Below are 27,660 nucleotides of genomic sequence, written 5' to 3'. Positions count from 1 at the left end.
AAATGTATCCTGTAGTTCATAAAGTAAGTTGAAAATTACTATAAATTTGCCTACCCACTGCAGGGAAAAACCCCTAAATGAGTACATTAACTACTTAACCTTGAGACTTCTTTCTGTAGCATTACCTTCGTTTATATTTATTTCAAAAGGTGCATGCATACTTTACTAGTTGATACTAAAGAGAGCAATATAAAAATCTTTCATTTTATTTATTTTATTATTTTATTTTATTTTTTTGCTTATTGTGTAACCCAGTGAAGCATATCATGTCTAATGGAGATGCTGTTAATCAAGAAACTGAGAACTATTATTGTCTCATCAATTCTGCTTGGCAGTCAGACATGGAAGCAAAAGTGCTTTCATTTGATGTACCTTCAGGGTGATTTTAGGAGTTAACATTCATTTTCATGGGAAATAGAATGTCATATTAATCTTCTTATGCGTAGCATCTTTGTGATTTTCTCTCACTGAGAAAGTCAAGTGCAAAAACCATTCTATCCTTAAGTCCCCTTGAATATCACATGTTCCTACTTCTATTTATTTTTTAAAAATGTTTGTTTGTTTGTTTGTTTGTTTGTTTGTTTTGGATGGAGAGACAGAGAGAGAGAGAAAGAGAGCCTGCACAAACAGGAGAGGGGCAGAGAGAAAGGGAGACACACAATCTGAAGCAGGCTCCAGGCTCCGAGCTGTCAGTGCAGAGCCTGACACAGGGCTTGAACCTGTGAACTGTGAGATCATGATCTGAGCTGAAGTTGGATGCTTAACCAACTGAGCTACCCAGGTGCCCCTGTTCCTACTTTTAAAAATATAGAAAATTTAAAACATGCAGTGAACTACAGAGAATATTGTACAATGAACCTCCATATGTACATCACCTAGCTTCAATGATTGTCAACATTTTGCTCATCCTCTCTCACATATATATCTCCCCATTTTGTCTTTGGGGAGGATCCTATAACATTTAAAATTTTAAAATTAATCCTTCGGTATACCTTATACGTTTAAGATTTACAAACAAATCCGTTCAGTGTAAACAGGATAATTCTCTGGAAAATGAAATTCAGAAAAATAGATTGATATCCCTTTTCACAAGATTGACCTCAGTTAAGATCCTCAGCAACTTGGTCACTTGGTCCCATTTCTCTTATATATATACATATATATATGTATATATATTTTTTTCTACCTATTTACACAATCAGCCTTCTTTGGCTCACCTGGTCTACTCACTGTTGGTTTCTCCACATGGTAGGCATTCAATAAATTTTGAATAAAGAACTTGCTAGATAAGTGAATGAAGCATTGTATGTCCCCAAATCAGCATCTTTGCTCATGGTATCTCCTTGTCTAATGCTTTACCACTTTGTTTCTGCCAGTGCAGAGAGAAATACACATATAAAACTTGTCGCTTTCATTCCCTTGGCTTTTGTTACTTTCTTTGTCATTCTTTTTTAGTTTTGTCCTTCAGCCACTCTTACTGTTCTCTTTACCCTTTGGAGTATGAGAGTTCTACAAGGACCAGTCTTTCTTTCAGGACTTAGTTTGAATTTTGTTTTCTCTGTGATCAATGAAACTGATTAGCTCTTTTTCTGATCTACTTACTAATCTCTATACTGTTCATTTAGACACTTTCTTGTACTGCCTTGCATAATTAATATTTTAGCAAACATATTGTTTCTCCCAGGAACCTTTTAAAAATTGTTTTTGTTTTATTTTTCTTTATTGCTGCTCTCTTAACACTATCTTAGTTCCTTTATGTAACCAGGACCCAATGCATTTTGTTTTCTTTTGGCCACATTTTTCTATTTTCCACATGCTGCTATTGTTCAAAACAGCCTGTAGCTAATTGAAACAGCATCACCAGAGTTAGCAAACAAAACAAAAGACAGAGAGTCCCAGTTACATTTGAATTTCAGGTAAATACCAAACAATTTTTTTAGTATAAATATGTTCCACATATTGCACGGGTCATACTTACACTAAAAATATTTTTCATTGTTTATCTGTATAACTGGGCATCCTATAGTTTATCTGGCAACTTTAAATTGAAAGTTTATTTTACTTTAATTTTGTTCCCCAGATAAAAAGGGTAGATAAATTAGTAGATATCTTCCTTGAATATGTCAAATAGTTGGATCCTGATGAATGATTTAGGTTAGCTAAAATTTCTTTGGAAGCCCGGTGTATTGTAAATTGAACGCTGCCTCTGTCTTGGTCTATTCTTTCTTAGTTTTTAGTGATACACAGTCCCTTTGGTGTTCGGGCTCTATACTTCTGTTATATCTAGCCTTTACTCATCCTGGTACAAAGAGTTGCCAAAACCCTAATCAGTCTCTCTTTTACTTAATCTTTCACCTTCCTTTCTCCATTCTTGATTCTTTTTCCAGCATGCCCTTCTTCCTTCTACCCCCATAGCCTGGTTCTTTCTCATCTACCACAAACACCTCAGAAGTCCTCATCAGCCCTGAAGAACGTGCCTTGATTTTATAGTGCTCACATGCTCTAGCCTATCCTTTTGCTACTGTTTTTTTTTTCAAAAGTATTCTGAAATTGCCATTTCAATTTTTCTGTTCTCCCTTATTTCTCAACTGAGTTCTCTCCTTTGAACACTCCCTCCAGTATTCAATATTTATTTATTTTTTTTTTTTAAATTTTTTTTTTTTTAAATGTTTTTTATTTATTTTTGGGACAGAGAGAGACAGAGCATGAACGGGGGAGGGGCAGAGAGAGAGGGAGACACAGAATCGGAAACAGGCTCCAGGCTCCGAGCCATCAGCCCAGAGCCTGACGCGGGGCTCGAACTCACAGACCGCGAGATCGTGACCTGGCTGAAGTCGGAGGCTTAACCGACTGCGCCACCCAGGCGCCCCTCAATATTTATTTTTAAGTAATGTCTACCCCAACATGGGGCTTGAACCTACAACCCTGAGATGAAGAGTCACATGCTCTACTGACTGAGCCAGCCAGACCCCCCTAATTTTGGACATATTTTGAGATCATTTTTGCCGTAATGTGACCTGTGAGAAAGAGAGGAATTAACAATGACTTCAGGGTTCTCTGTTTTTAGAATCTAGAAGGATGAATTTGCTATTAACAGAGATAGGCAAGATCCTAGGGGGAGCAAGATTTAAGGAAGGATGAGGAGTTAGTTTTGAACATGTTAAATTTATTTTATTTCATTTCATTTCATTTCATTTCATTTTATTATTATTATTTTTTAACATTTATTCATATTTGAGAGACAGAGACAGAATGCAAGCAGGGGAGGAGCAGAGGAGAGAGAGAGAGACAGACAGACAGACAGACAGACAGAATCCTAAGTGGGCTCCAGACTTTGAGCTATCAGCACAGAGCCTGACACTGGCTCAAACCCACGAACCATGAGATCCTAAGCCGAAGTCAGATGCTTAACCGACTGAGCCACCCAAGCACCCTGAATGTGTTAAATTTAAAACGCCCATGAGGATTCAAACAGGGATATAGTTTACTAAGAAGTAGTTACAAAACAACGAAGCTCTCTGAATTGGGGAACATTTGCTGATGAGTTAACAAATCATCGTTAGCCTTGCAGTCATGAATTTGCTCTTAGAATAAATGAAAATTGGAGTGCAGCTGACATACATAGAGCATGGCGTACTATGATGATGGAATAACCTCACTTATAAAAGCACCAGAGCAGTAATGTCTGAAGCGTCTTTGCTTCACTGCTTCCTCTGAGGTTCTAATGAAATCTGTGGTTGCTTTTCCCAGATAAATATACATGCAAACAATGGTTTACATGATATTTCAGGGGACTCAAGGATTTCTTTCTTCTTCGGGTCACTTAACATCTATGCTGGACATGTCCAACACAGTATTTGCCCTCTTTTAGGAGCCAGTGTTATTTGGTTGTATGTTTTTTACCATGACTTTCTAAGCAGTAATCAGAGTGGTTTGCATGTGAAGAGTACTATTTATGTTAGAGCATTTTCCGAAGCTATGATCACCGTGACCTTTATGGTACTCTTTTTCAGCTATCCTATCGGCAGTTGCACAGGAAAGTGAAGTTACTTTTTTTTTCTGTTTTCCAATTAAGTCATGGTAGAGCTGAGATTGAAGCCCATGAGGGTATTTTCTCAGTCTCTTGCTTTGATGTATGTTCAGTATTTCCTTCAAATTAATTCTTCGGGAGTTGCATGAACCTGGAGAAGAATCATTTACCTGTTTTTGCTTTTTCTATGACTTACCACAGTTTGAAAATTACAAATGATCAAAACCAAAGCTGGAGTTTTTTTGCCATTTTTTTAAATTTAAATTTTAGCTAACATACAGTGCAATATTGGCTTCAGGAGTAGAACTCAGTGATGAATCACTAATATACAACACCCAATGCTCTTCAAAACAAGTGCCTTCCTTAGTAACCATCACCCATCTAGCCCATCTCCCACTCACCTCCCTCCATGAACCCATAGTTTGTATTCTATCATTAAGAGTCTCTTGTGGTTTGTTTCCCTCTCTTCTCTCCCCTTCTTCCCATATGTTCATCTGTTTTGTTTCTTAAATTCCATATGTGAGTGAAATCATATGGTATTTGTCTTTCTCTAACTGACTTATTTTGGTTAGCATAATACAGTCTAGCTCCATCCATGTTATTGTAAATGGCAAGATTTTATTCTTTTTGATGGCTGAGTAATATTCTATTGTATATATGTACCATATCTTACTCATCCATTTATCAGTCGATGGATGGGCTGTCTCCATATTTTGACTGTTTTGGGTAATGTTTCTATAAACACTGGGGTGCATGTACCCCTTCAAATCTGTATTTTTGTATCCTTTAGGTAAATATCTAATAGTGCAATTCCTGGATCATAGGATAGTTCTATTTTTAGTTTCCTAGGGAACCTCCATACTCTCCGGAGTGGCTTCACCAGTTTGCATTCCCACCAACAGTGCAAGAGAGTTCCCCTTTCTCTGCATCCTTGCCAACACCTGTTGTTTCTTGTGTTGTTAATTTTAACCATTCTGACAGGTGTGTGGTGGTAACTCATCATAGTTTTGATTTGTATTTCCCTGATGATGAGTGATGTTGAGCATCTTTTCATGTGTCTGTTAGCCAACTGGATGTCTTTGGGAAAGTGTCTATTCAGGTCTTCTTATTTTATTTTATTTTTTTAACTCTCAAGTTAGTTAACATACAGTGTAGTCTTGGCTTCAGGAGTAGAATCCAGTGGTTCATCGCCTACATATAACACCCAGCGCTCATCCAAATAACTGCCCTCCTTAATGTCCATCACCCATTTTCAACACCCCCCTACCCCCATCAACCCTCAGTTTGTTTTCTGTATTTAAGAGTCTCTTATGGTTTGCCTCCCTCTCTGTTTTTATCTTATTTTTTCTTCCCTTCCTCTATGATCATCCGTTAAGTTTCTTAAATTCCACATATGAGTGAAATTATGTGATGTCTGTCTTTCTCTGACTGACTATTCATGTCTTCTGCTCATTTCTTAACTGGGTTGTTTGGTTTTGGGATGTTGAGTTTGATGAGTTCTTTATAGTTTTGGATACTAATCCTTTATCAGATATGTGATTTGCAAATAATCTTCTCCCATTATGTAGGCTGCCTTTTAGTTTTGTTGTTTCCTTCACTATACAGAAGCTTTTTATCTTGATGAAATCCCAATACTTTGTGTTTGCTTTTGTTTCCCTTGCCTTTGGTGACATATCTAGTAAGAAGTTGTTCTGGCCAAGGTCAAAAAGTTGCTGCCTTTGTTCTCCTCTGGGATTTTGTTGGTTTCCTATTACACATTTAGGTCTTTTATCCATTTTGAATTTATTTTTGTGGATGGTCTAAGAAAGTGGTCCAGTTTCATTCTTCTGCATGTCACCATCCAGTTTTCCTAGCACCATTTGTTGAAGAGACTGCCTTTTTCCATTGGATAGTCCTTCCTGCTTTGTTGAAGATTAGTTGACCATATAGTTGGGGGTCCATTTCTGGGTTTTCTGTTCTGTTCCGTTCCATTGATCTATATGTCTGTTTTTGTGCCAGTACCATACTGTCTTGATGATTGCAGCTTTGTAATTAGCTTGAAGTCTGGAATCGGGATGTCTCCAGTTTTGCATTTCTTTTTCAGGATTGCTTTGGCTATTTGGCATCTTTTGTTGGTTCCATACAAATTTTAGGATTGTTTGTTATAACTCTATAAAGAATGTTGGTGGTATTTTGATAGGGATTGCATTAAATGTGCAGATTGCTTTGGATAGTATAGACAGTTTAACAATGATCTTCCAATCTATGAGCATGGAATGCTTTTCCATTTCTTTGTGTCCTCTACAATTTCTTTCATAAGTGTTCTATAGTTTTCAGAGTATAGATATTTTACCTGTTTAGTTGGGTTTATTCTTAGGTATCTTATTGTTTTTGGTGCAATTGCAAATGGGATCCATTCCTTGATTTCTTTTTCTGCTGCTTCATTATTAGTGTATATAAATGCAACTGATTTCTGCACATTGATTGTATATCCTGCAACTTTGTTGAATTCATGTATTGGTTCTAGAAATTTTTGGGTGGGGTCTTAAAAAATTTTACAGTGAATCAACCAGCATCAATAACACTACCCATGAAATAATAATACAAATATAAAAAAATACAAATCAAATAAAAATGTGTAATGTACTAATATGATGAAACATGAAAGATTTATTTATAAGGATAGTAGAAAGTAATATAGGAGTCTTAGGCAAGAAATTAAACCAGGGCAGATACTTTTTCTGTAAAGGATCAGATAGTATACTTTTTAGGATTTATGGGTCAGATATCTGGTCTTTGTTGAAATTACTCAGCATTGCAGTTGTAGCACAAACATAGTAATGAACATTATGTAAAGAAATGAGCATTACTGTGTTTAAGTAAAACTTTATTTATAAAAACAGGAGTCAGGCTGAGTTTGGCCTATGGGATATAGTTTGTTCAGTCCTGGATTAAACTACTCATGGTAATTTCAGATAAATTATAATTATAAATGATAGATATAGATAGGTGACTTTTAATGAGACAGCGTTGTTTTTAAAGTAACATTCCGCTCGGACTAAGCTAGAATTCCCAAGAGAGGGGACTCAGGGTCTGCCTTTAGGTGGGCCAGGGGTAGTGAGAAAGAGCAGCCCAATCCCTCCTAGATACATAGGGCCGAATATCTCAGTTTTATCACAGTTTTAAATATTGGGGTTCCACATGAAAAGACATTTCACTGATAATAAAATTTGAAAACTATTGGATTACAGAAGGTAGTAACTAAAATCTGTAGTTTTCTTTTTTTATGTTCCCTTTACATAGGCAAAGCAGAGTGTACCTCTGAAGTAAAACATATCATTTTTACTGAAACGTGTATGTTTCATAGATAACAAAATGAGACATATTGGAGTAAAAAATAATAGAAATTGTGTCTGTGATGATTAAATTATCAGATAATTATTTAAAATTCTACTTTCCGTATTTACATATATACACCACTAATAGATGAGTAATGCTTTGTCTTAATGTCTAGTTTGTGATCTGAATCTTGCCTGAAGTTTTATGAAGTTAACCTTCAATGATATGAGTTTATGTAGAGTAATAACACTGAAGTAACACAGATAATATAGGTTCCTCTCCAGTGATGTTTAAATAGAATTATTTATTAGCTAGAGTTAAAGTTTTATGGAAGTGGGAAAAGTGTATATATATACTGAGAGATCTGTACGTGCTGCCTAAACTTTATACTAAAGTCCTTAGATGGTTGGGAGGCTAAACTTTCTGTATGATGATACAGGGAATCATTTGAGGCCAAAAAAATAGTGATATTGGCATTTTGAGTTGATGTACATGAGAAAACATATCTATCATTTTATGTATATCTGTATATTTTTTCACCTCAACCTGAATCTCTGTAAGAAAATCAATAAAAACTGTCTGTTGGGATTGATTGTCTTAACGCAGCTTACTTCTTTGGGCTATAAAAAAGGGTTCTGCTCATATTAAAGTGCTGAAATGATATTATGGTAAATTTACATAGGCAAATTTACAATGGTAAATTTTTGCTGATCTTAAAGCAAAGAAATCTGTTACCTATTATGACCTCTAAACTTTAAATGTGTTCTTCTAAAAACATCCATATGCAGAAATCTGAAAAACAAGATGAGACATGATTTTTTTTAAATTTATTTTTTAATATATGAAATTTACTGTCAAATTGGTTTCCATACAACACCCAGTGCTCATCCCAAAAGGTGCCCTCCTCAATACCCATCACCCACCCTGCCCTCCCTCCCACCCCCCATCAACCCTCAGTTTGTTCTCAGTTTTTAACAGTCTCTTATGCTTTGGCTCAAGATGAGACATGATTAAATCACCTCTCAAAATTGGCGTTTGATAAAAGAATAATTATGTGGTTCAGCTGTTTATAAGTTGAAGCTAATATAGAAAAAATATTTCAGGGAAAGACCTAGAGTTTATTTTTTTTTTTTTATTGACTTATGTAAGTACTTTACCTTTTGAGCTCTATAAAAATATGAACAATTTCTGGTCTGAGATTCTTCTTTTGCACATGTGAACTTTTATGACTAGATTACTTACATCAAGAGAATTCATTGAATAGTAAAGAATGTTGATGATGAGTTTGGTATGAGGTGGAACTCTTGCTTCCAAAGGACAGGAGAAATTTATCTTTCCCTATTTATTTGCAAGGTATTCTCAAATAAACCTTCTGTTAGCACATGACATACTCATTAGCCCTGGACCTAAGAGAAAGTTCACGATCACAGTGCTGGCAGATTCAGTGTCTGATGAGGACCCACCCACTTCCTGGTTCATAGACAGCCTTCTTCTCATTGTGTCTTCATATGGCAGATGAGACAAGGGAGCTCTCTGGGGTCTGTTTTATGAAAACATGAATCTCATTCATGAAGACTTCATTCTCATGGCCTAATCATTCTCATGGCCTAATCACTTCCCAAACAGCATCACGTATGATTTTCAGCATATTTAGGGGAATTTTGTAGCACCACATTAGTGTTGGTCAGTAACTGGCTGCAAGAGGGCATAACATTTTAGGTGAGGTAGTTCTAATGTGACTGAAGGTAGTTCTCTAGAGAAGTAGCTAAGACTGGGAGCCACTGGGGCATGAGTACCTTGGTCTAATCCAGTGTGCTAGCAAAAGGATTCTCCTGCATATTAGAAACGGAAAATAGGAACAGGAGTTAGCTGTTCTCAAGAAGTACTGCCAACATGACAGCAATTCATGAGATAGAAGAAAATTTGAAAATTGACCCATGAGCTTGAGGTCATGTACCATAGGGATATGCCACACAGGACTCCAAAGCCCATTCTAGTATGTTCCAGTACTGGGTGTGCATGCTGTTCACCTGAAGTCCACAAGATAAAAAGTTATATTTTATTAAGGTATTCAGTTGAAAAAGCAGGGACCATCAGTATTTTTTATAGTCTAATTCCTTAAATCACCAGTCTCTAGTTATTTAGAAAAGAAATAGCTCCTTGGGAAAGTGCTGGGTAGATGCATAGTTAAGCTAATATGACTTTTAGAGAGCATTAACCATAGGGCCGCTTGAATCCAAAGAAGGTGTGTATTGCAAAAGTAAGTACTTTTTAAACAATAAAGGTTTATTTTAAACAATAAACAATTTTGAGACTTAGGATATTAATGTGTCTCAGTTTACTCTCAGGAAGGTTGACAGGAAAGAAGGACTTTGTGGTTTGTTTTTGTTGAACAAATGGATGATTGTAGGGCTGTAGCTCAAACTAGGTAACAGATGGCATCATTTTCATTGTGTTTTCAGTAATTGCTAGCCTCCTGGCCCCCCAGTACCAGTTATTCCATTAACGCTTTGTCAAGTTTCACCCTCCAGTGGTTACCCTCCAGCTGTTCTACAGAGACTTTCAGCCTAATCCCTACATAGCCCATCAAGTATCAAATGCTGCTTTTGATGCATTGGTGTTCTCTAGAAAAATTTTCATGTTTTTCTTCCTCAGTACCATAATGCTACCTTTGACTGGGCATTTTTGTCCACGAAGAAGTGTTTGAAATACGGAGGAAAGCTCGTGGGGAACAACTGTGATTTTGTTCCTGACATCACTCTCATGTCTTTCATCCTCTTCTTGGGCACCTACACCTCTTCTATGGCTCTGAAAAAATTCAAAACGAGTCGTTATTTTCCAACCACGGTAAGTACCTGAGCTTTAAATAACTTCCATTGAATTTACACAATAATACAATGTTTAATAATGAAAAAGTCACCTGAAATTCAACTTTTGCAATTTTATGCATTTAAAAATTGATTTCCAGTCTTTGTCCATGTGCATATTATATATTTTTAACCTAATTATAGTCTGGCTTTGAAAAGCCTTCCATGGATAAATTCTGTCATAAATTCTATCATAATTCGTATTGTACTGAGGGGGAAAAGTGGGATGTACTTTAGTATCTAAAAATGCATGAGTAAGAAAAAAACCTGTTAAATCCATACTTTGAGAGTACATAAGCAAAAACTCTTCATATTAGTAACAGTTTTTATGTACAATTTCTTGTTCATGAGCTGTACATGTAGTAATTTAGTAGTTGAATTATGGGCTGTGGGAGTAAACTTACACCATGTCGTTACACCAGTATTGGTATAAGATACGAGCATCATCTGAGCCAAATTTTCCTTCCCATAATGATGAATGCTGTAGTACAGAAAAACAGATAATTGAGCTGGGTTGTGCAGACATCCTGTCTCCCCTTAATATGCTTGGGTGAACATAAAATCAAAACTGTGGTTCATGGAGGGACTACAAGATAAGACCAACATTTAGTTACTGGCATTTTGTTTTTTTACCTGCAGAGTGAAACTAAGATAATCCTTTGCTTTGCAGTTCAGTTCTCAGTGTTTAAGATGTCAGTTTTTCTTAGGTAATCTTGATTATACCTGATTTTTATCAATGAGCTGCTCTAAGCAGCTAGAATCTCATGAAATCTCTCCCCTTGTGTTTTGTGTAGAAGAAGTGGAAAGACTTTAGAAGACAAGAGATGCAGTTGCTGAAATTCCTTTCTTTCAATTCCTAGGAAATGAATCATCATATATTCACTTTCACCCAGGAAACTTTCTGACTTTTTCTTATAAAAACTGATTTTTCTTATAGAGTTGAAAATAAAGGGAAAGATTGATAACTGTTTTCGTCTGTTTGGGCTGCTATAACAAAATAGCATAGACGGGTGACTTATAAACCACAACAATTTATTTCTCATGTTTTTGGAGGCTGGAAAGCCCAAGGTCAGGTACCAGCATGGTTGGGTAAAGGCCTTCCTCCTGGCTCATAGCCAGCACCTTTTCACTATGTTCAAACATGGAGGAAGGGCTCTCTACGGGACCTCTTTTATAAAAACATTAATCTTACTCATGAGGGCTCCACCCTTAGGACCTAAGTACCTCCCTAAAGGCGCCACCTCCTAATACCATCTTTTTTGGGGGGGTTTAGGATCTCAACATACAAATTTGAGGCAGACACAACACTGAGACCATAGCAATAATGAAATGTCCCAAACTAGCCGGCCTAAGGAATGAAAAATCTCCACAAAGTCAAGGTGCCTGGGTGGCTCAGTTGGTTAAGTGTCTGACTTCAGCTCAGGTCATGATCTCATGGTTCCTGGGTTCGAGCCCTGTATCGGGCTCTCTGCTGAACGCTTGCTCAGAGCCTGGAGCCTGCTTCAGATTCTGTGTCTCCTTCTGTCTCTTCCCCACCTCTGCTCACTCTCTGTCTCACTCTGTCTCTCAAAAATGTAAAAAAAAAAAATTATAAGAAAAAAAAAAAAAGAAAAATCTCCACAAAGTGAAACATAGAAAGAAGCATTCAATTTAATGTGTCTAAAATGGGCATCACAAAACAGTGGTAAACAGGCATAATTCAGCCTACAGCCATTCTTTGTTTAGCCCATAGTTTGTGAACACACACACACACATGCACACACACAAGGCCTTGGGTGGAGCCTATACTTTGCAGGTAGTTATTGTCCTCATAACTCTAAGACTTGGCTGCTTTGCAATTTCAGATTAACTGCCTGTCCCTGAAGATATTTGAGCTTGTAACACCAGTTACACAGGGAAATGTGTTAACTTAGTCCACCTTTTCAATGGTATGAGTTTTGTGTGGACCAGATGCCTTGGGTAAATGTCTTTGAGGACAATTGCTTCTTCTCTGTTGAGGTTTTTCCTTCTTAATTATTAATCCATTAGACCCCTCTTTCTCTCCCCCCCCACCCCCGGCTCACACTTCAGGAATTATCACCTTTTTATCTCTTCCACTTGCCAAAGCCTGAAATTATATAGACATAGCAGGTGGAAAACAAAAAATTTGTGAAGCAATTGTTAGTTGTAATTTACAAAATAAACTAGTTTCATCCTTAAGATAAATATAGATCATTTCAACTGCCTATGTAGACATCACCTTTTTCTTCCAGCGGTAACTCCCAAATTGATAACAGCTCTTCAGACTTAAAGGAATTTTCCCTTTATAAGAGCCCAAGCAGGTCATTTGTCAGCATTGATAAATGCTGCTGAGAAAGTTATGAGCATGTGAAAATAGAATAATGATAGCAATCCAGTTTCAATTCCTACTAAGAGGCTTCTCAGCATAGTTTAGAATTATATACAGCAATCATAAAATAAACAGGGGGCAGAAAATATATGTGATTTCTAAGGAGCAATGTTGAGGTGTGTAGGCTTTCAGACCATCATCTCTCCTACTCACTTTATGTTTACAGCTAAATAATAACAATACATCGATAAATTCACACTTGCGTGAATAATAAGAATATATTTTCTGCTCTCTCATTTGCCAAAATGTGTTTGGACTTAAGCTGTCATTTAGAAGGAGGGTCTCTAAAGATAGGAACCAATAGATTTATAGATCTTTATGCTTCATGTTATTCTACAATAAAAATTTGTATGCTTAAATAGAATAAATTAGACAATCCTTGAATGCTGGGGCAATAATTGAACCAACTGTTACTACTTCCTCACTCACACCAACAATGCACATGAAATTGCTAAAATCTCAAAGTGATCATGCCGGATGACAGTGCCCCTGTCCTACAAAATGTCGTCTTTTCCTTTAGCGTGACAGGCCATTTCTCTCTAGCACTCTCGTTTCTAAACATTTGTATTTTAGTCAATTAAGACTGTAAGCCGCTGGAATTCTGTTTTACTTCTGCATTATTCCTCACATCAATTAGCACAAGGCTGGGTGCAGACTAAGTACTCCATACTTGATGACTAGTGGGAAACAGCAAAATAGAGGGAAAGGCTGCATTTTGTGGAAAGAGCACACATAGATGGGAGAACCCAGAAGCTCCACTGCCAGCACTGCCGTTAACTAACAGTAGCCCTTTGATGGCTAACCTTGGACTTCAGTTATAACACCCAGAAAAGGAGAGCTCAGCTAGAAGACAATTAACATCCTTTTAAGCTCTACAGTTCTGTAATTTTAGAGAGAGTTTGCTGACTCCATCTCCTAAATTAAATGAATTCTCTATTTTAAGCTAGAGCTTATGGCAATGATCAGTACTTACAAATTTCTCAAAATTAATTTTTATCTCCATCTTTATGCCACGTCTGCTTTTACAGCTGCTGCCAGCCTCTGCCTGTGGATGATCTACAGTTGTTATATAGCAACTTCAAGATGTGGTTTTTCTTTCCACATTTGAACATACTCATCTTCCTGTATTCCTTATCTCAGCTCATAGTATCATCTACCCTCACAGCCATCCAAGATCAAAATCCCAGAATCATATTTGGTGTGTCAGTCTGAGCAGGAAGCAAATTATACACTCAGGTGGGATGATTTGAGGAGTTTACTAAAAAGCATCATTTCCAAAGTGCAGTTAAGTTTAGGGAACCCATGAGGGAGAATGTAGTGTCCAGTGCTAGGAACAGTGGGTTGTTACTATCCCTGGCCCAAAGGTTGTGCAAAGGGAATGGTTGCTGGACCCCAGAGGAAAAGAGTCGAGAGAGCTGTCCTGGGAGGTAACATGAGCTCAGGCTGAGGGATATAGCCGGCCTGAGGAAGTCTCACAGCAATACAGCTATGGGAATAAGTATTTTGATCTATCTCTCTTTTACTTCTGATGGCCTGCCCAAGCTGCTGCAGGCTAAACCCAGCTGGAGAGGAAAGGGAATCTACTTCAGACCACAGGCCAGTCTCCCAAGGTGGAGAGCGTGGTGAAAAGCAGTAGAAACTTTGGTGTGACAAAAGATGATAGCATTTTATTTGCCTCTGCAAATTTTCTTTTTGATTATCAAATTAAACTTGTCACAGTCCCCTTGATTATCCTGCTCTAATCTCTCTCCCTATACTTACACTCCTGTTCCTCTAGTTCAGCCCATCATTACTTTTGCTTAGACCAGGGTCAGTTATCCACTCTTTCCATCCCTCAGGAAGCTACTAGCAATTCATCAAGACAAGCACTTACAGTAAAAGAGTTTGTCTTTGCTAGCCTGTCTATCAGGAATTTAATTTGTATATCAGGCTTGTCCAGAGAGCCCTAATACCGAGGGGAATATTGATGGAATGCCAGTACACCACTGCCTGTCTTCTTTGTGGTCCCCATTCTTTTTAGAGGAGCGCTTCAGATCATTACCATATATAGTTACTGGGCTATTATGTCAGCCTCAAGTCTTTAGTCAAAGTCTTTTGGCATCAGAGCTTCCTGTAGGGGCATCACAGCATAATCTGTAATCTTCTGTGGCAGATGGCTCAGGACATTAACATGAAATGGTCTTCCAGAGTCCCATACTGATAAGGGATTATATGCGCGCAAGGAAGATACCATGGCTGCATGTGTGCTGGCAAAATGAAAGCAGTAATTTAGAGCAGGATTGTGATTAGTGGTCGTGGAACTCGTAAATCTATAGAACCTGAATTAGACAAAATTTGTTGATACTTTGATATAGTCAAATGTAATATGGCTGACTGCTGTATGTCATTGGCATGAAAATGTGTTTCTTAAGGAGCTACTTAATTTCCTCTTTTTCCCCCACTTAGTGTAAGTAACAGTTTTGACTGTCACATGAACTGGTATAATGGTAAGATTCTCTTTTTAATGTGCCTTCTGATTGTTATTGTCAGTTAAGTAAATAAAATGAACTCCAGGTAACGTCAACAGCTATAACACTTTTTACACTTTATTTAGATGACACTTGAGAAGAATTTTCTTTGATATCCTTTTAAAAAAACCCAGTATTTTATACTCTATAATTAATTAATCATTTAATATTGAAAAAAAATATTGTGTCCCTAATGTGTGCTTGATACAATTCGAGGGGGTAGGGATACAAAGATAGGTAATTCATGAGTCTGGCACATAGTAGGAAGTAAATATATATTTGTTGAATAAGTTAGATTTTTGGGCTTTCAGATGAGCGTGACTCATTTTGATTTTTCTGATCCATTCATGCTTACTGTCTTCTATGGAATCACACTTCGGTGCTTTCCTGTGACCTAAGTAATTTGATGATGGTTTGAGGAGCTGGCTTTATGTATAAGAAAAAAGTACAGAGTTTCTGTAATTTCAGTGGAAATATAATGAGCATTTCAGTTAGGTGACACATTTAGTTTTCATCCATGTGAAACACAGTCTACAACTCCACAATTTGCTATATTTCTGGCTCCGTGACTTTTAGTTGACATTTTGGCCTGTGACAGTTCTATTAAAGTTGGATGTGTTTAGTTGGTAAACAACTCTTTACAAGAATTAGGTGACATCCCTTTCTGTTTTCTTTTTTTTCCCCAGAAACTCTCTTGGTAAATGATAACTGTCAAACTAAAACCAATAATGCATCCAAAAACTAGTAAGAACTAATGGGAATGTATTCTTCATCCTACGTTCTAGTGTTGGTAATGTTGGGTGATGTTTGGGTGTTTCTTGCAGAAACATCAGACCACATTATGCCACTGAAACTTATCCAGAAAATGTCCTTGCTGTCAGTGAAGGGGAATCAGATTTTCAAATTCTTGTGTTGTTGTATACCAAGAAAAGTAATTTTCAAAGTCAAATTTGTTTTTAATCTAAAATTGATTTTCATATTTTTTCGTAAGACTAACAAAGGGATATTTGGTTATAACTACAACTCAGCCTATTAAACATTTAACAAAGATTACAAATACTTCAGTTCTTATAGACATATGACAAAAAATGCAGTTAACCTGAATTGAGCCATAAGAAAAATAAGATTAGGAGCACTAAGGGGCCGAGTGTTCTGTGAGTGCTCTTAAACAGTCTATGGAGAGTAATTTTGACCATGGTTCTTTATTGGTCCTGAGTTCTTTCAGCTTACTTGATCATCATAGGAAAGTTACCAGCATTGAAATCCATTCATCAACACAAAATGACCTCCTACTCCATTTTCAGATTGTCTGATTTATACACATGACTTAATAATTACTCTTTTTAAAATGTTGATTTTTGTACCTTAATATAATTATAAAACCACCTTTCTTTTTAAGTCCTGGAACTCTTTCTTGTATGCTGTTGGGGGCCATATCAAGACAACACTATTAGAGGGCCAAGAAATTTTGTTAACTGGGTCTTAATGATTGAATTTTAGCGTTAGGACTTTGAATGCCATCTAGTCCAATACCACCTCTTAATTTCTGACAAGTGTTCCTCTGCGGAATGCTTCCTAGAACAGGAGCTCCTATCTCTGAGAGAATTCCTGATAGAAACACAAATCTTGCCTGCCACAGCCTCTGTCCCCAGGATCTGCCCTTGCCCTCTGAAGCTACACAGGACAAGTTTGTCCTTCTTCCCTGTGACAGATGTCACATATTTGAAGACACTTTCTGCAACTTCTCGAGGCCGACCATCATTTTTTATGCAGTGGGTTTTCTGGAACCCTATTCCTCTGGTTACCCATCTCTGGATCAGCTCCAGATTTGTACTCTCTACTTAGAATATAGTGACCAGGTTGAGGTACAGCATCTCTCATGCAATCTGATTATTTGCTTCTGGCATACACTTAATAGGTTTCGTGCTCTGCTCAGGTTTACAGCAGGAGGCAGGAAGAGTCCCAAGCGTGAAATATCACCAACTTTCCTTCCGAACTGCTTTGTAGGCCCACTCCACCTCTGTTCCGTGATTGGAAATACTATTTTCTCTTTCAGGTAGACTTTCATTCGGAAGCTCTAAGCCCCACTCAGATAAAGTGCCCAATCCATTTCCCTTCTTTGTTCCCCAGCTCTCTGACTCTGGATGTTACAGGGTGAAAATCCTGGAGTCTAAATCACACTTTACTTTTATTGAATTCTAATTACAGTGAGTATTATTGATTCAAAGTACAGTGTATTATGATTGCTATACTGATATTAGTGCTTACTTATTTTATAGTGCTGTGCTTTGGCTACTAGGGAGGGAATCCAATTTCAAAATTCTCATGGTATTTTGTGCCTTTTCACGATTGCCAGAAGGCACCACATTTATCTGGTATACTGTTTTTCATCTGGAATAAATGCTCTTTTACACTGTTGTTTAGCAGTCTCACCATTGTGAGAAGAACTGACATCATTGATTAATATTTATCGAGAACCCACAGGGTGCCTGCTGCCGTACTTGTCTCTGTAACAGCTCCATCCATCGAGAGCTGCTCTGCAGGCCCACAGCCTTTCCCCCGTTAACTCAGGAGCAGCTGTAGCCTTTGCAAAGTGAAAACCAAATGTCTTCTGGGGCTTCAGGGAAACCAAACTCATTTCTCCCTGCTGTAAATTAACTAGCTTCTCCCCGTTGGTGTCTCCATGATTATGACTCTCTTAATAATTTGTAAGTACCATCCTTCATGAAGAATATGTTTATAATAGATTTATTAGGTTGTTTTTGCCCAAGAATGGAGAACAGTGTATGGTTACTTGAATTTCCCTTCCCATCCGTGTCATTTCTTCTTTGCTCTGGTAGTTTAAATAGCTAAGCTGATTGTTTCTTATTAGATTAATCAAGATATTTTATAATTAATTCTGAAGAGGACAGAAATATTTTTCTTTTCATTTTTATAGTTAAAAAGTGGCAAACAAACAAATAGCTCAAAACCAGTCATATAAAATAATCTTAATTGAAACACATTTTTCTTTGCCGTATTCATGAATGGAGGTAGGAAATATCTTATACATTGTAGCACATCACTGTACCATTAAAAAAAAACACAACTGTTTTTGTTTATAGCAAGCCCTTGCTATATATAAGTTATCTTAGTTTGTATTTCACTTAGATTGCCATAGTTTATATTCCTAGGATATTGAAGTTTGAACCTGGAGAGACTTAGTGTTTGGCTACAGGGACATCCATGGGTTATGTCTGTTCAAGCTAGGTTTGAGGCCTCCAAATCTATAAGATTGGATGTGAAATCTTGTGGAAACTTGTTTCTCATGAAAACTTTGGTACCTCTAATCATGACCAGTGAGATCTAGAAGGGAATTAAGAACTATGGGTTTCTCCCATGGGGGGAGGGGAAGGAAAAAAAAAAAAAAGTTAGAGTGGGAGAGAGCCAAAGCATAAGAGACTCTTAAAAACTGAGAACAAACTGAGGGTTGATGGGGGGTGGGAGGGAGGGGAGGGTAGGTGATGGGTATTGAGGAGGGCACTTTTGGGATGAGCACTGGGTGTTGTATGGAAACCAATTTGACAATAAATTTCATATATTGAAAAAAAAAAGAACTATGAGTTTCTTTCTTTCTTTTTTTTTTTTTTTTGGTTTATTTTTGAGAGAGGGAGACAGAGTGCAAGCAGGGGAGGAGCAGAAAGGCAGGGAGAAACAGAATCTGAAGTGGACTCCAGGCTCTGAGCCATCAGCACAGAGCCCGATGTGGGGCTTGAACTCACAAAATGTGAGATCATGACCTGAGCCAAAGTCAGACACTTAACCGACTGAGCTACCCAGGTGCCCCCAAGAACTATGGATTTCTTATTTGATTTCTTTATTTATATATTGGCACATAAAAGGGTGATGTTTTAGAGTTTTTGAAACTGCTCAAGTTTGATGAAAATGGAAGTTAAAATAAACAAAATGAAAGGAACTTCATGTATTTTTTTTTTTCTAAGTGTGTTTGGAAATGTGAGAAGAACCTCAAGAGAGTGATTCTTATCTCCTTAAAGTCAGACTCAGAGAAAGCTCTCGTTCACAGGTCCTAGAGTGTATCTAGTAAAAGCTGTATTTACTCAGTACTTGACATTTTTAGGGCACTTTCTAGTTCTACTGTCAGTTTTACCTTGTTTGAATTAAAGTTTAATTTTAGTATACGGTAAGACCTGAACAGCCTACTAAAATAGCACCCCTACCTGCCTTCTCCAATTAAAGGATTTGGAGTCGAATACAAAGGTGGCCTGGGAAAAATCAATTTCCTTACTATGAAGTTTAAACTGGATCTAGTGTCTTAGAAATGCATGTCTGACAATAAACACTCTCCAGGAGTGGTTTCTGCTGTAACTGAGCTGTATTGTACAATTTAAGGGGAAGGAAGGGGAAATAGAAGTGAGTAGTTTATATAGAACATATCACCCTGGCTGTGATTTTTAATGAGGTTAAGCAATATTGTTAATAAAGTAGCCCTTTTACCCCATAAATTTTAAGAAATGTAATTTCAAATCTTATTAACATTTGTCTTTTTAGCTACTTTTAAACTTACAATAGTGCCACAGTTGACAAGAATATCATTGCTGAAGTTCTTCCAAGATATATTTATGTTATGTATATTGTATATGAACTATGTACATTTCTTGCACATATGTATTTCTTCCACATATATATAAATTTGGGAAACTAATAACTAAAATAGGTAATCTATTTATTTATATTAGTTTCCTATGGCTGCTATTTCAAATTTTTATAAATATGATGGCTTAAAACATTACAGATTTATTGTCTTGAGATATGGTGGTCAGAAGACTGAAATGGGTCCCATTGGTTAATGTCAAGGAATTGACAAGGCTGTGTTCTTTCTGGAGGCTCCCTTGAAAGAATTCCCTTGCTTTTAGAAGTTTTTAGAGGCCACCCACATTCCTTGACTCATGGCCCTTTCCTCCATCTTCAAAGCCCACAATGGCCAGTTGAGTCTTTTTCATAGCACATCACTCTGATACTGGCTCTACTGCCTGCCCCTTTCATCTATGAGAACCCTGGTGATTACATTGGACCCACCAAAATAATCCCAAATCATTTCTTCAAACTCAAGGTTATCTGATTAGCAACCTTAATTCTATGTGCAACCCAATTCTCTCTAGCCATGCAACATTACATATTCAGTTTCCAAGAAGTAGGATGTATACTTCCTTAGGGGGCATTGTTTTGCCTACCACATTGTCTGACCAAAGTTTTAACATCATTATTCTGGGATACCTTGACAGTGTACTGAAGGGGGGCAAGTATAGAATCAGGAAAATGAGATAGGAAGCAGGAAACCACAGGAGATAGAGTGGTGCCTTAGACAAAGGAGCAGTGGAGGTGGTGAGAAGTGGCAGCATCCTGAATATGTTTTGAAGGTCATTTGCTGATCCATTAGATATAGGATATGAGAGAAAGAGAAGAGTTATGTGGATGGTTTTTGGCCTAAGCAATAGGAAAAAATAAGCTGCCGTTAATAAAGATGAAGAGAACTGAAAGAGCAGATTTAGGGCTTCAGTGTTTAGTTTATGGAAGGCTAAGAATACCTCTTCTAACTAAGGAAGAAACATGTCCCAGGTGTTTGGTAGTGATTCCAGTCATGCAGATCTGTCTCCTAGAGGGCCAGAGGTACAGTTCCTTGGGACTTTATACCAAGGAATTGCAGATTTAATTCATTTGCCACCCTCTACTTCTCTTCTTCTGTTTATGAGAAAAAGGAGGAGCACTGTCTTTTTAATAACCATCCCCCCCCTTTTGAACAACGTCTAGCATATCTAAATTGTCAACAAATTAGATTTTTTGGGTAAGGACTGGGAGGGTGGTAAAAAAAGAGAACTTCTTTTTGCCTTTGCAAAAAGACCTCTGGTCTTCCAGTGATTTATGACCTACTGGACCAGAGAGCAATTATAACATCTTAATAGTTCCTAAGCATGCTTCACATGACCATCTTTGCCAGACCCTCTTGAATTGCCTTTGCCAACACTTACTTGTACAAAGCTTAAGAATGGGAGTTTCCTCCAGTACTGAGCCCTGGGAAACATCCTTTTTCTGCAGGGATTCCAAATACTTCCAACCAAAATTTGTTGAGTGGCAGTTCCATATTATTACTGGGCTTCCATATCATGTCTTGTTTCTTGGAATTGATAATTCCTTCTTAAGACCTCCTGATGGTAGATTATTTAGTTATTCCAGTGGTTTCTGCAGCCAAAGAGACCTCATGGAACTTGAAATAACAATAGTTAACATGTATTAGGCGAATCTATTATGTTCCAGATGTTATGATAAAAACTTTCATGGCTTGTCTTATTTAATTCTTATAACAAACTGATGAAGTTTGTAGGGATTATTTTGGCTACATTTTGCAGATGGAGTAATTGAAGCTAAGAAAGGATATATATTTACAGAGAGGAAATAATGGTGCTAGCATTCCAACCCAGGTCATCTGACTTTAGATACTGTGCTCCTAACTGCTGCCCTATATTTTCCTCCCCAGATTGACCCCTGCCATTTATTTGTGCTTGACATTACTGTATGATTGGTGTTAACTGGCAAGTTAACACATCCCATAGCTGACTTTCTGCCTTTTTTTGTGTGTAGTTCTTAAGCGAGCCAAACCTAGCAAAATCCAGCCCTTCAAAAGGAAATGAATTCAAAGCAAATAGGCCATCTTTGGTCTTGCTGCTAGTTAGGACCCAAGGCTCCTGGCACCGGGCAGTGGTCAAGAAGAGAGCACTACTGTGGCCTTTGGCATACCCACCTTGCCAAGTACTTCCATTTCTCAGTTCCATTCCTACTGAACATCTGACTGCAGGAGTCCCACTACTCTTTCAAAAGATTCCCTGTCCTGAGAACTGTGCAGCCACTTGGTCCCTCCCTGATCTCTCTTCATCTGACAATACCAGAACATTGACTGCTCACCCTGAGGTAACTTGACAACCACTGAATCAACCCTGATTCGTTTGGGAGCAGGCTTCCTTGGGTATGTTCCCTTTGTGAAGACATGGATTGCGTCTATTTTGTTCACTGTGGTATCCTTAGCACCCGATTAAAGTGTAAGCTAGTGAGTAAATTCTTGTCGAATGATCAGATTACATGTCACCATGTGTATAAACCTTAGGGGAAACTCAGGTGCCTGTGTTCTTAGTAATGCTCCCCAGCCATTGTCAGTGCCACCAGACACCCCATGCTTCCCTACTGACTCAGAAATGACCATTCTACAGCCATACAAGGGAAAGGTTTTCTACATCCCATAAACCTCAGCTCTTGTCCTGACCAGAGGCAGATATTTAGGAAGCTCCAAGTTTGTCAGCTAATGGCAACCACATTTAAAAAGTGGTAGAGGAGAGATGCCCCACATACAGACATTTTAAGCACTAACTTATAGTGAAAAACATTTTCTTTGACAAAGTTAGGGATGTCCTCAAATCTTCATCTTCCATCACATCATGTTTCCCTGAGGTCTTGAGTACACTGAGTCACCTAGAACTTGTAACCCCTTTCCTGCTGGATTCTCAGTGTTTTCAGGTTAACTTATGGAATTATGTTGCTGTATGCACACAATGCTATTCCCAAATTATAAATAGAATTCTGTATTTTTGTGTAGGTTTTTACAATATGCCTTGAGATTTCAACCTTATCTAGGTATCCTTTATGCTGTACAGCAAGAATGTTTGCACAGTATTTCAGGAATATATTATTTGTGACTTCTCTCCCCAGCCTGCGCATGCATGCATAAACTCACAAACACCAACCTCCCCCCCCATACACACACACACACACACACACACACACACACACACACACACACTGATTTCTTCTGTGGGATTCGATTATTTCTGGCTAGATGAGAAAGCAATGCAAAAACAATTTGAGAAATAATCTCTCTACAGTGTGACACCTCCTTTAATTTGCTGGTGAAGCTGTTACTATAAAGACAGAATTCTTTGTTCATTTCCAACACAGGCAAATATATTAATCCAGCACTAAACATTCCTTGGTTTCTTTTTAATTTTTTTCAGGCAAGAAAACTGATCAGTGACTTCGCCATTATCTTGTCCATTCTGATCTTTTGTGTAATAGATGCCCTGGTGGGTGTGGATACTCCGAAACTAATTGTGCCAAGTGAGTTCAAGGTAGGTGAACTTCTGCTTTTGGTCATTTGTAGAACGCTATGGATTTCTTTCCTCTCCCCTATTCTAGTTCATCATATATTTTTGAGTTGGTTTTGTAGGATTATCCATTTCCTTATTTCAGAAATGGTCTTTTGCTAGGTGCATACATATTCTTTGTCTATTCCTTCACTTAAGTTGACTGCCTGATTATGATTAAATGCAGGGTTCACATTATATTGAGTTTTATTGAAAAATACACTCTGCTTTATAGTTTTAGAGTATTTAAAATGAGCTGAAGAATTTTCATGCAACTAATCCCCTTCTTGGTCCATATAATAATTCTAAGATGTAATGCAACTATCATCATACTGATTTTATGAAGTTGATATCGGAGCTCAGAAAGAGTAAGGAAAATGCCTAAGATTATGTTATTACTCTTTTCCTGCTACAAAACTACCTGCCATATATACATACGTCTATATATAATGTACATTTTAATTATTACAAAGAGGGGTGGCTGGGTGGCTCAGTCAGTTGAGCGACCGACTTCAGCTCAGGTCATGATCTCACGGTTTGTGAGTTCGAGCCCTGCGCCAGGCTGTGCCGACAGCCTGGAGCCTGCTTCAGATTCTGTGTCTCCCTCTCTCTCTGCCCCTCCCCTGCTCACACTCTGTCTCTCCCTGTCCCCAAAATAACAAAATATTAAAAAAAATTTTTTTAATTATTACAAAGAAGATATAAGAATTATTCACTTTATAAATCTGTCGGTATGTGCAGGCCTAATGGGTAAAATTTACATTTCAGTCATTCTTATATATCCCTATCTAATTTTTCATTATGTCTTTCACCTGTTTTATGGAGCACTCCTAGCCTCTCTCTCCATCCCTGAGACCATATGGTACAGCAAACAGAATGTTTGTTGCATTATCTGTGCCATCTCATATTCATTTGCAAACATAAGTTTTCAATCATTCAGTGATTAGTTCATTTAAGTCAATATTTATTGAATGTTTGCTTTGAGTCAGGCCCTTTCCAGGGGATATGAAATGTACTGATGAACAAGAGAAAGTTGTTCCCTCCTTCCAAGCTCACAACCTGGTAAAAGAATAAAATGTGGATGGATTCAGTGATGTAGTTATGAGCAAAGGGAGACGGAAGACAAATATCTTCAGAGAAGTGAGACTTTCTTGATAGTAAACATAGAGAAAAGAATTTATAGGATTCTGTTTTAGTTTATTTTCATTATTTAATGTTAGGAAGAGGATAGAAAAATATTCCAGGAGAAGTGGGAAAATGATCATCTTTTTCATTTTTGGTAGCATTTCTGAGGATTTAACCAGTTATTCTGGGTCACTGTTCATATGTATAAGAAAGACCAGAGTATTAAACAAGTTCTATTATAAAATAAAAAAAAAAAAATATTTGTACCTTTTCTATATAATATGATGTGAAACGATTACAATTTGTCAGTAGTAGAAATAACTTTGGTATAATTGCTAAAATTCATGAACAAAATTCATTCAAATTTCTTGTCTGTGTCTTTACTGACTATTACATTTGGGTTTTTTTAATGGCTGCTCTTTAAACTTAAGTCACATTCTTCCATCTTGAGTCCTTACCTTAGATCATCCTAAATACACAAAATGGCATTTACTTGTTTTCCTTGAGCCTATAGTCTTAGTCTCCTTCATTTAAAAAACTGCCTTAAAAATAATCACCTTTAGGAAATTTTTGGTGACTAATCTTTGTTGAACCTATCAGTAAAACGGTTTCTGATTTTGAAATGTTGGCTCTCCAGAAATCAAAGTGTATCTCTCCCATTGATTTTTCACCAAACAGTATGTATTAATATCGTTTTGAAAATGTTCTCCTTCTTCTTCAAGCCAACAAGTCCAAACCGAGGTTGGTTTGTCCCACCATTTGGAGGAAACCCCTGGTGGGTGTACCTTGCAGCTGCGATCCCTGCTTTGTTGGTCACCATTCTGATTTTCATGGACCAGCAAATCACAGCTGTGATTGTGAACAGGAAAGAGCATAAACTCAAGGTAAATGTTTGTAGTAATGGTTATCATTGCCTTCCACTTTCTTTATAGTACTAGGAAATACTAATTTATTCAAAACCAAGACAGTTTTATTGAGAGTTTTATTACAGCTAATATTCTTTCTGACTTGGCAGAGTCACAGAACACTTTGTGTTGACACATCTCCTCAATAGAATACTTTAGGATAGATCTCATTTCAATCTGAAAAAGTTGTTTGAAATCATATTTCCTTCACCACCGAAGAGGGCAGGATAAGCTGTTTACCATTCAGCCACTGTCAACCTTCATCTGATTTTAATGTGGTAACTGTCCTTAATGAAGACAGTGACAAATACTCTTTTTGAAGCTATTGAGATAAAAACATGTTTGTTTGTTTTTGATCTGTTGACTTGGTGAGTGACAGTAATAGATTTTCTGTCATTTTACCAACCTTGCAACCTGGTAGGGTTTTTTAATACATAGTTTTCATATTTATATATAAATTATAATGATATATAACATATATAGTATAATGTATAATATATATTATAGCATAATATATATTATATATTATAGTATAATATGTATGTCTATATTTTGGATTTTTGCTTCTGTTTAAGAGTAAAATTGGCCTGCAAGTTTTCTTTCTCATAGTGTCCCTGTCTGATTTTGGTATCAGGAATACGTTATCCTTATAAAAGAGCTGGGGAGTGTTTCTCCTCCTATTCCATTTCCATTCCATTCTCTGAAATAGAATATAATACTCTCTTTATTGTGTGTAATATGCCAATGATCTTTTTTTTGAATAATCAAACATGCTTGTAAAACTATATGGGCTGAGTAGTTTCTATGTGGAACTTATAAAACTGATGATCAAAATGTTCTAATGGTTGCAAAATATTCATAATTTCTATTTTTCTATTTGGTAACATTTTTCTATATTTTGTTCCATTTCCCCAATATTTTCAAATTTGTTGATATGTTGTTTATAGTATTATCTTTGTTTCCTAATCTGAATGTTACTTTTCCCTTTAAATTCCTAATGTCATTGATTTGTGCTTTTTAAAACTATTTATTTATTTATTTATTTATTTATTTATTTATTTATTTATTTTTGACGTTTATTTATTTTTCAAGAGAAAGAGACAGAGTGTGAGCTGGGAAGGGGCAGAGAGAGAGAGAGAGACACAGAATCCGAAGCAGGCTCCAGGCTCTGAGCTGTCAGCACAGAGCCCAATCTGGCTCAAACCCACGAGCCGTGAGATCATGACCTGAGCCAAAGTTGGACACTTAACTGACTGAGCCACACAGGCACCCCTGATTTGTGCTTTTTATTTTCCTTGATGATTTAGTCTGAGGTTTGTTAATTTTATTAGCCTTTTTCAAAGAAGCAGTTTATTACATTGGAGTTTTTGTACATATTGTTTTCTGTTAATATTTGCTTTATTTGTTTTGAAGCCATGTTGTTAAGTACATCCACATTTGTATCTATTTTATCTTTTCAGTGAATTGAACTTTTTATGTGCCTCTCTTTGTTTCTAACAATGCTTTTGGCCTTAAAGCTTATTTTATTTTGTACTAATAAAGGTTTGGTAACTTAATTTTCACTTCCCTGATATGTATTTTTCCAGTCTTTTATTTACAATATACCTTGTGTCTTGTGTCTCTTTGTAAATAACACATAGGATCCATTTTTACAGTCTTTTCTCTTAACTAAAATATTGAATCCATTTAAATAGATGGTGATGACTAATAGATTTGGATTCATTTTTACCACATTATTTTTGCTTTCTACTTCCCTAACACTCTATTTGCCTCACTGTTCTTTCTTTTTTATTCTCCTTTCTTGCCCTCTTTTAGGTTGATACAGTTTTTTTTTTTTTATTGTCTTCATTCTAATTTGTTTTGTGTTAGTTTGAAAGTTATACACTTTATCTTTTCTGGTAGTGATTATGTTGTATATTTTAATATGCATATTTAAGTTCTGAAGGTATTCAGTGTGTTTATCCTTCTGGTGAAAACTGCTAATGGCTAAAGAATGCTTTAATGTTGATCTTCCTTCCTGAGTCCTATGTTCTTATTACCTAGATTTGATTGCTATCTGGATTTTAAAATCTAATTAGACATGGTCAGTATTTTTAGAATTATATGCAAATTTACTGTTTTCTTTGCTTTTTTTTTTTTTTTTTTTTTTTTTTTTTGCATTTCAGATCTTCCATTTTGGAAGAGTTTTCTTTAGACTGCATTATTTCCTCTAAACAGTACTTATTTACTAGACTATTGAAATTTTTTCTGGGGTGATCTTTGTGTGGTAAACCCTCATTTATGTTCATCTGAAAATGTGTTTGTCTCACTTCCATTCTCGTAAGATGGTTTCT

At 36.8% G+C, this 27,660-nt stretch overlaps 1 protein-coding gene across 4 annotated transcripts in view; it reads left to right on the top strand.

Moving 5' to 3' along the window:
- Nucleotides 1-27,660, top strand: part of SLC4A4 (solute carrier family 4 member 4) — a 350,076-nt gene that overhangs the window by 288,634 nt on the left and 33,782 nt on the right. For all 4 annotated transcript variants that reach the window (XM_019467956.2, XM_019467942.2, XM_019467967.2 and 1 more), the window contains 3 exons: nt 10,004-10,195; nt 23,169-23,282; nt 25,145-25,306. In XM_019467956.2, coding sequence (XP_019323501.1) covers nt 10,004-10,195; nt 23,169-23,282; nt 25,145-25,306 — 468 coding nt within the window. The remainder of the gene's footprint in view (nt 1-10,003; nt 10,196-23,168; nt 23,283-25,144; nt 25,307-27,660) is intronic.

The sequence above is a fragment of the Panthera pardus genome, unplaced genomic scaffold (genome assembly GCF_024362965.1).
Source record: "Panthera pardus isolate Hobbes unplaced genomic scaffold, ASM2436296v1 HiC_scaffold_13, whole genome shotgun sequence".
In the NCBI taxonomy this organism is placed as follows: Eukaryota; Metazoa; Chordata; class Mammalia; order Carnivora; family Felidae; genus Panthera; species Panthera pardus.
Note: the sequence above shows the minus strand (reverse complement) of the source record. Positions and strands in the feature narration are given on the sequence as shown.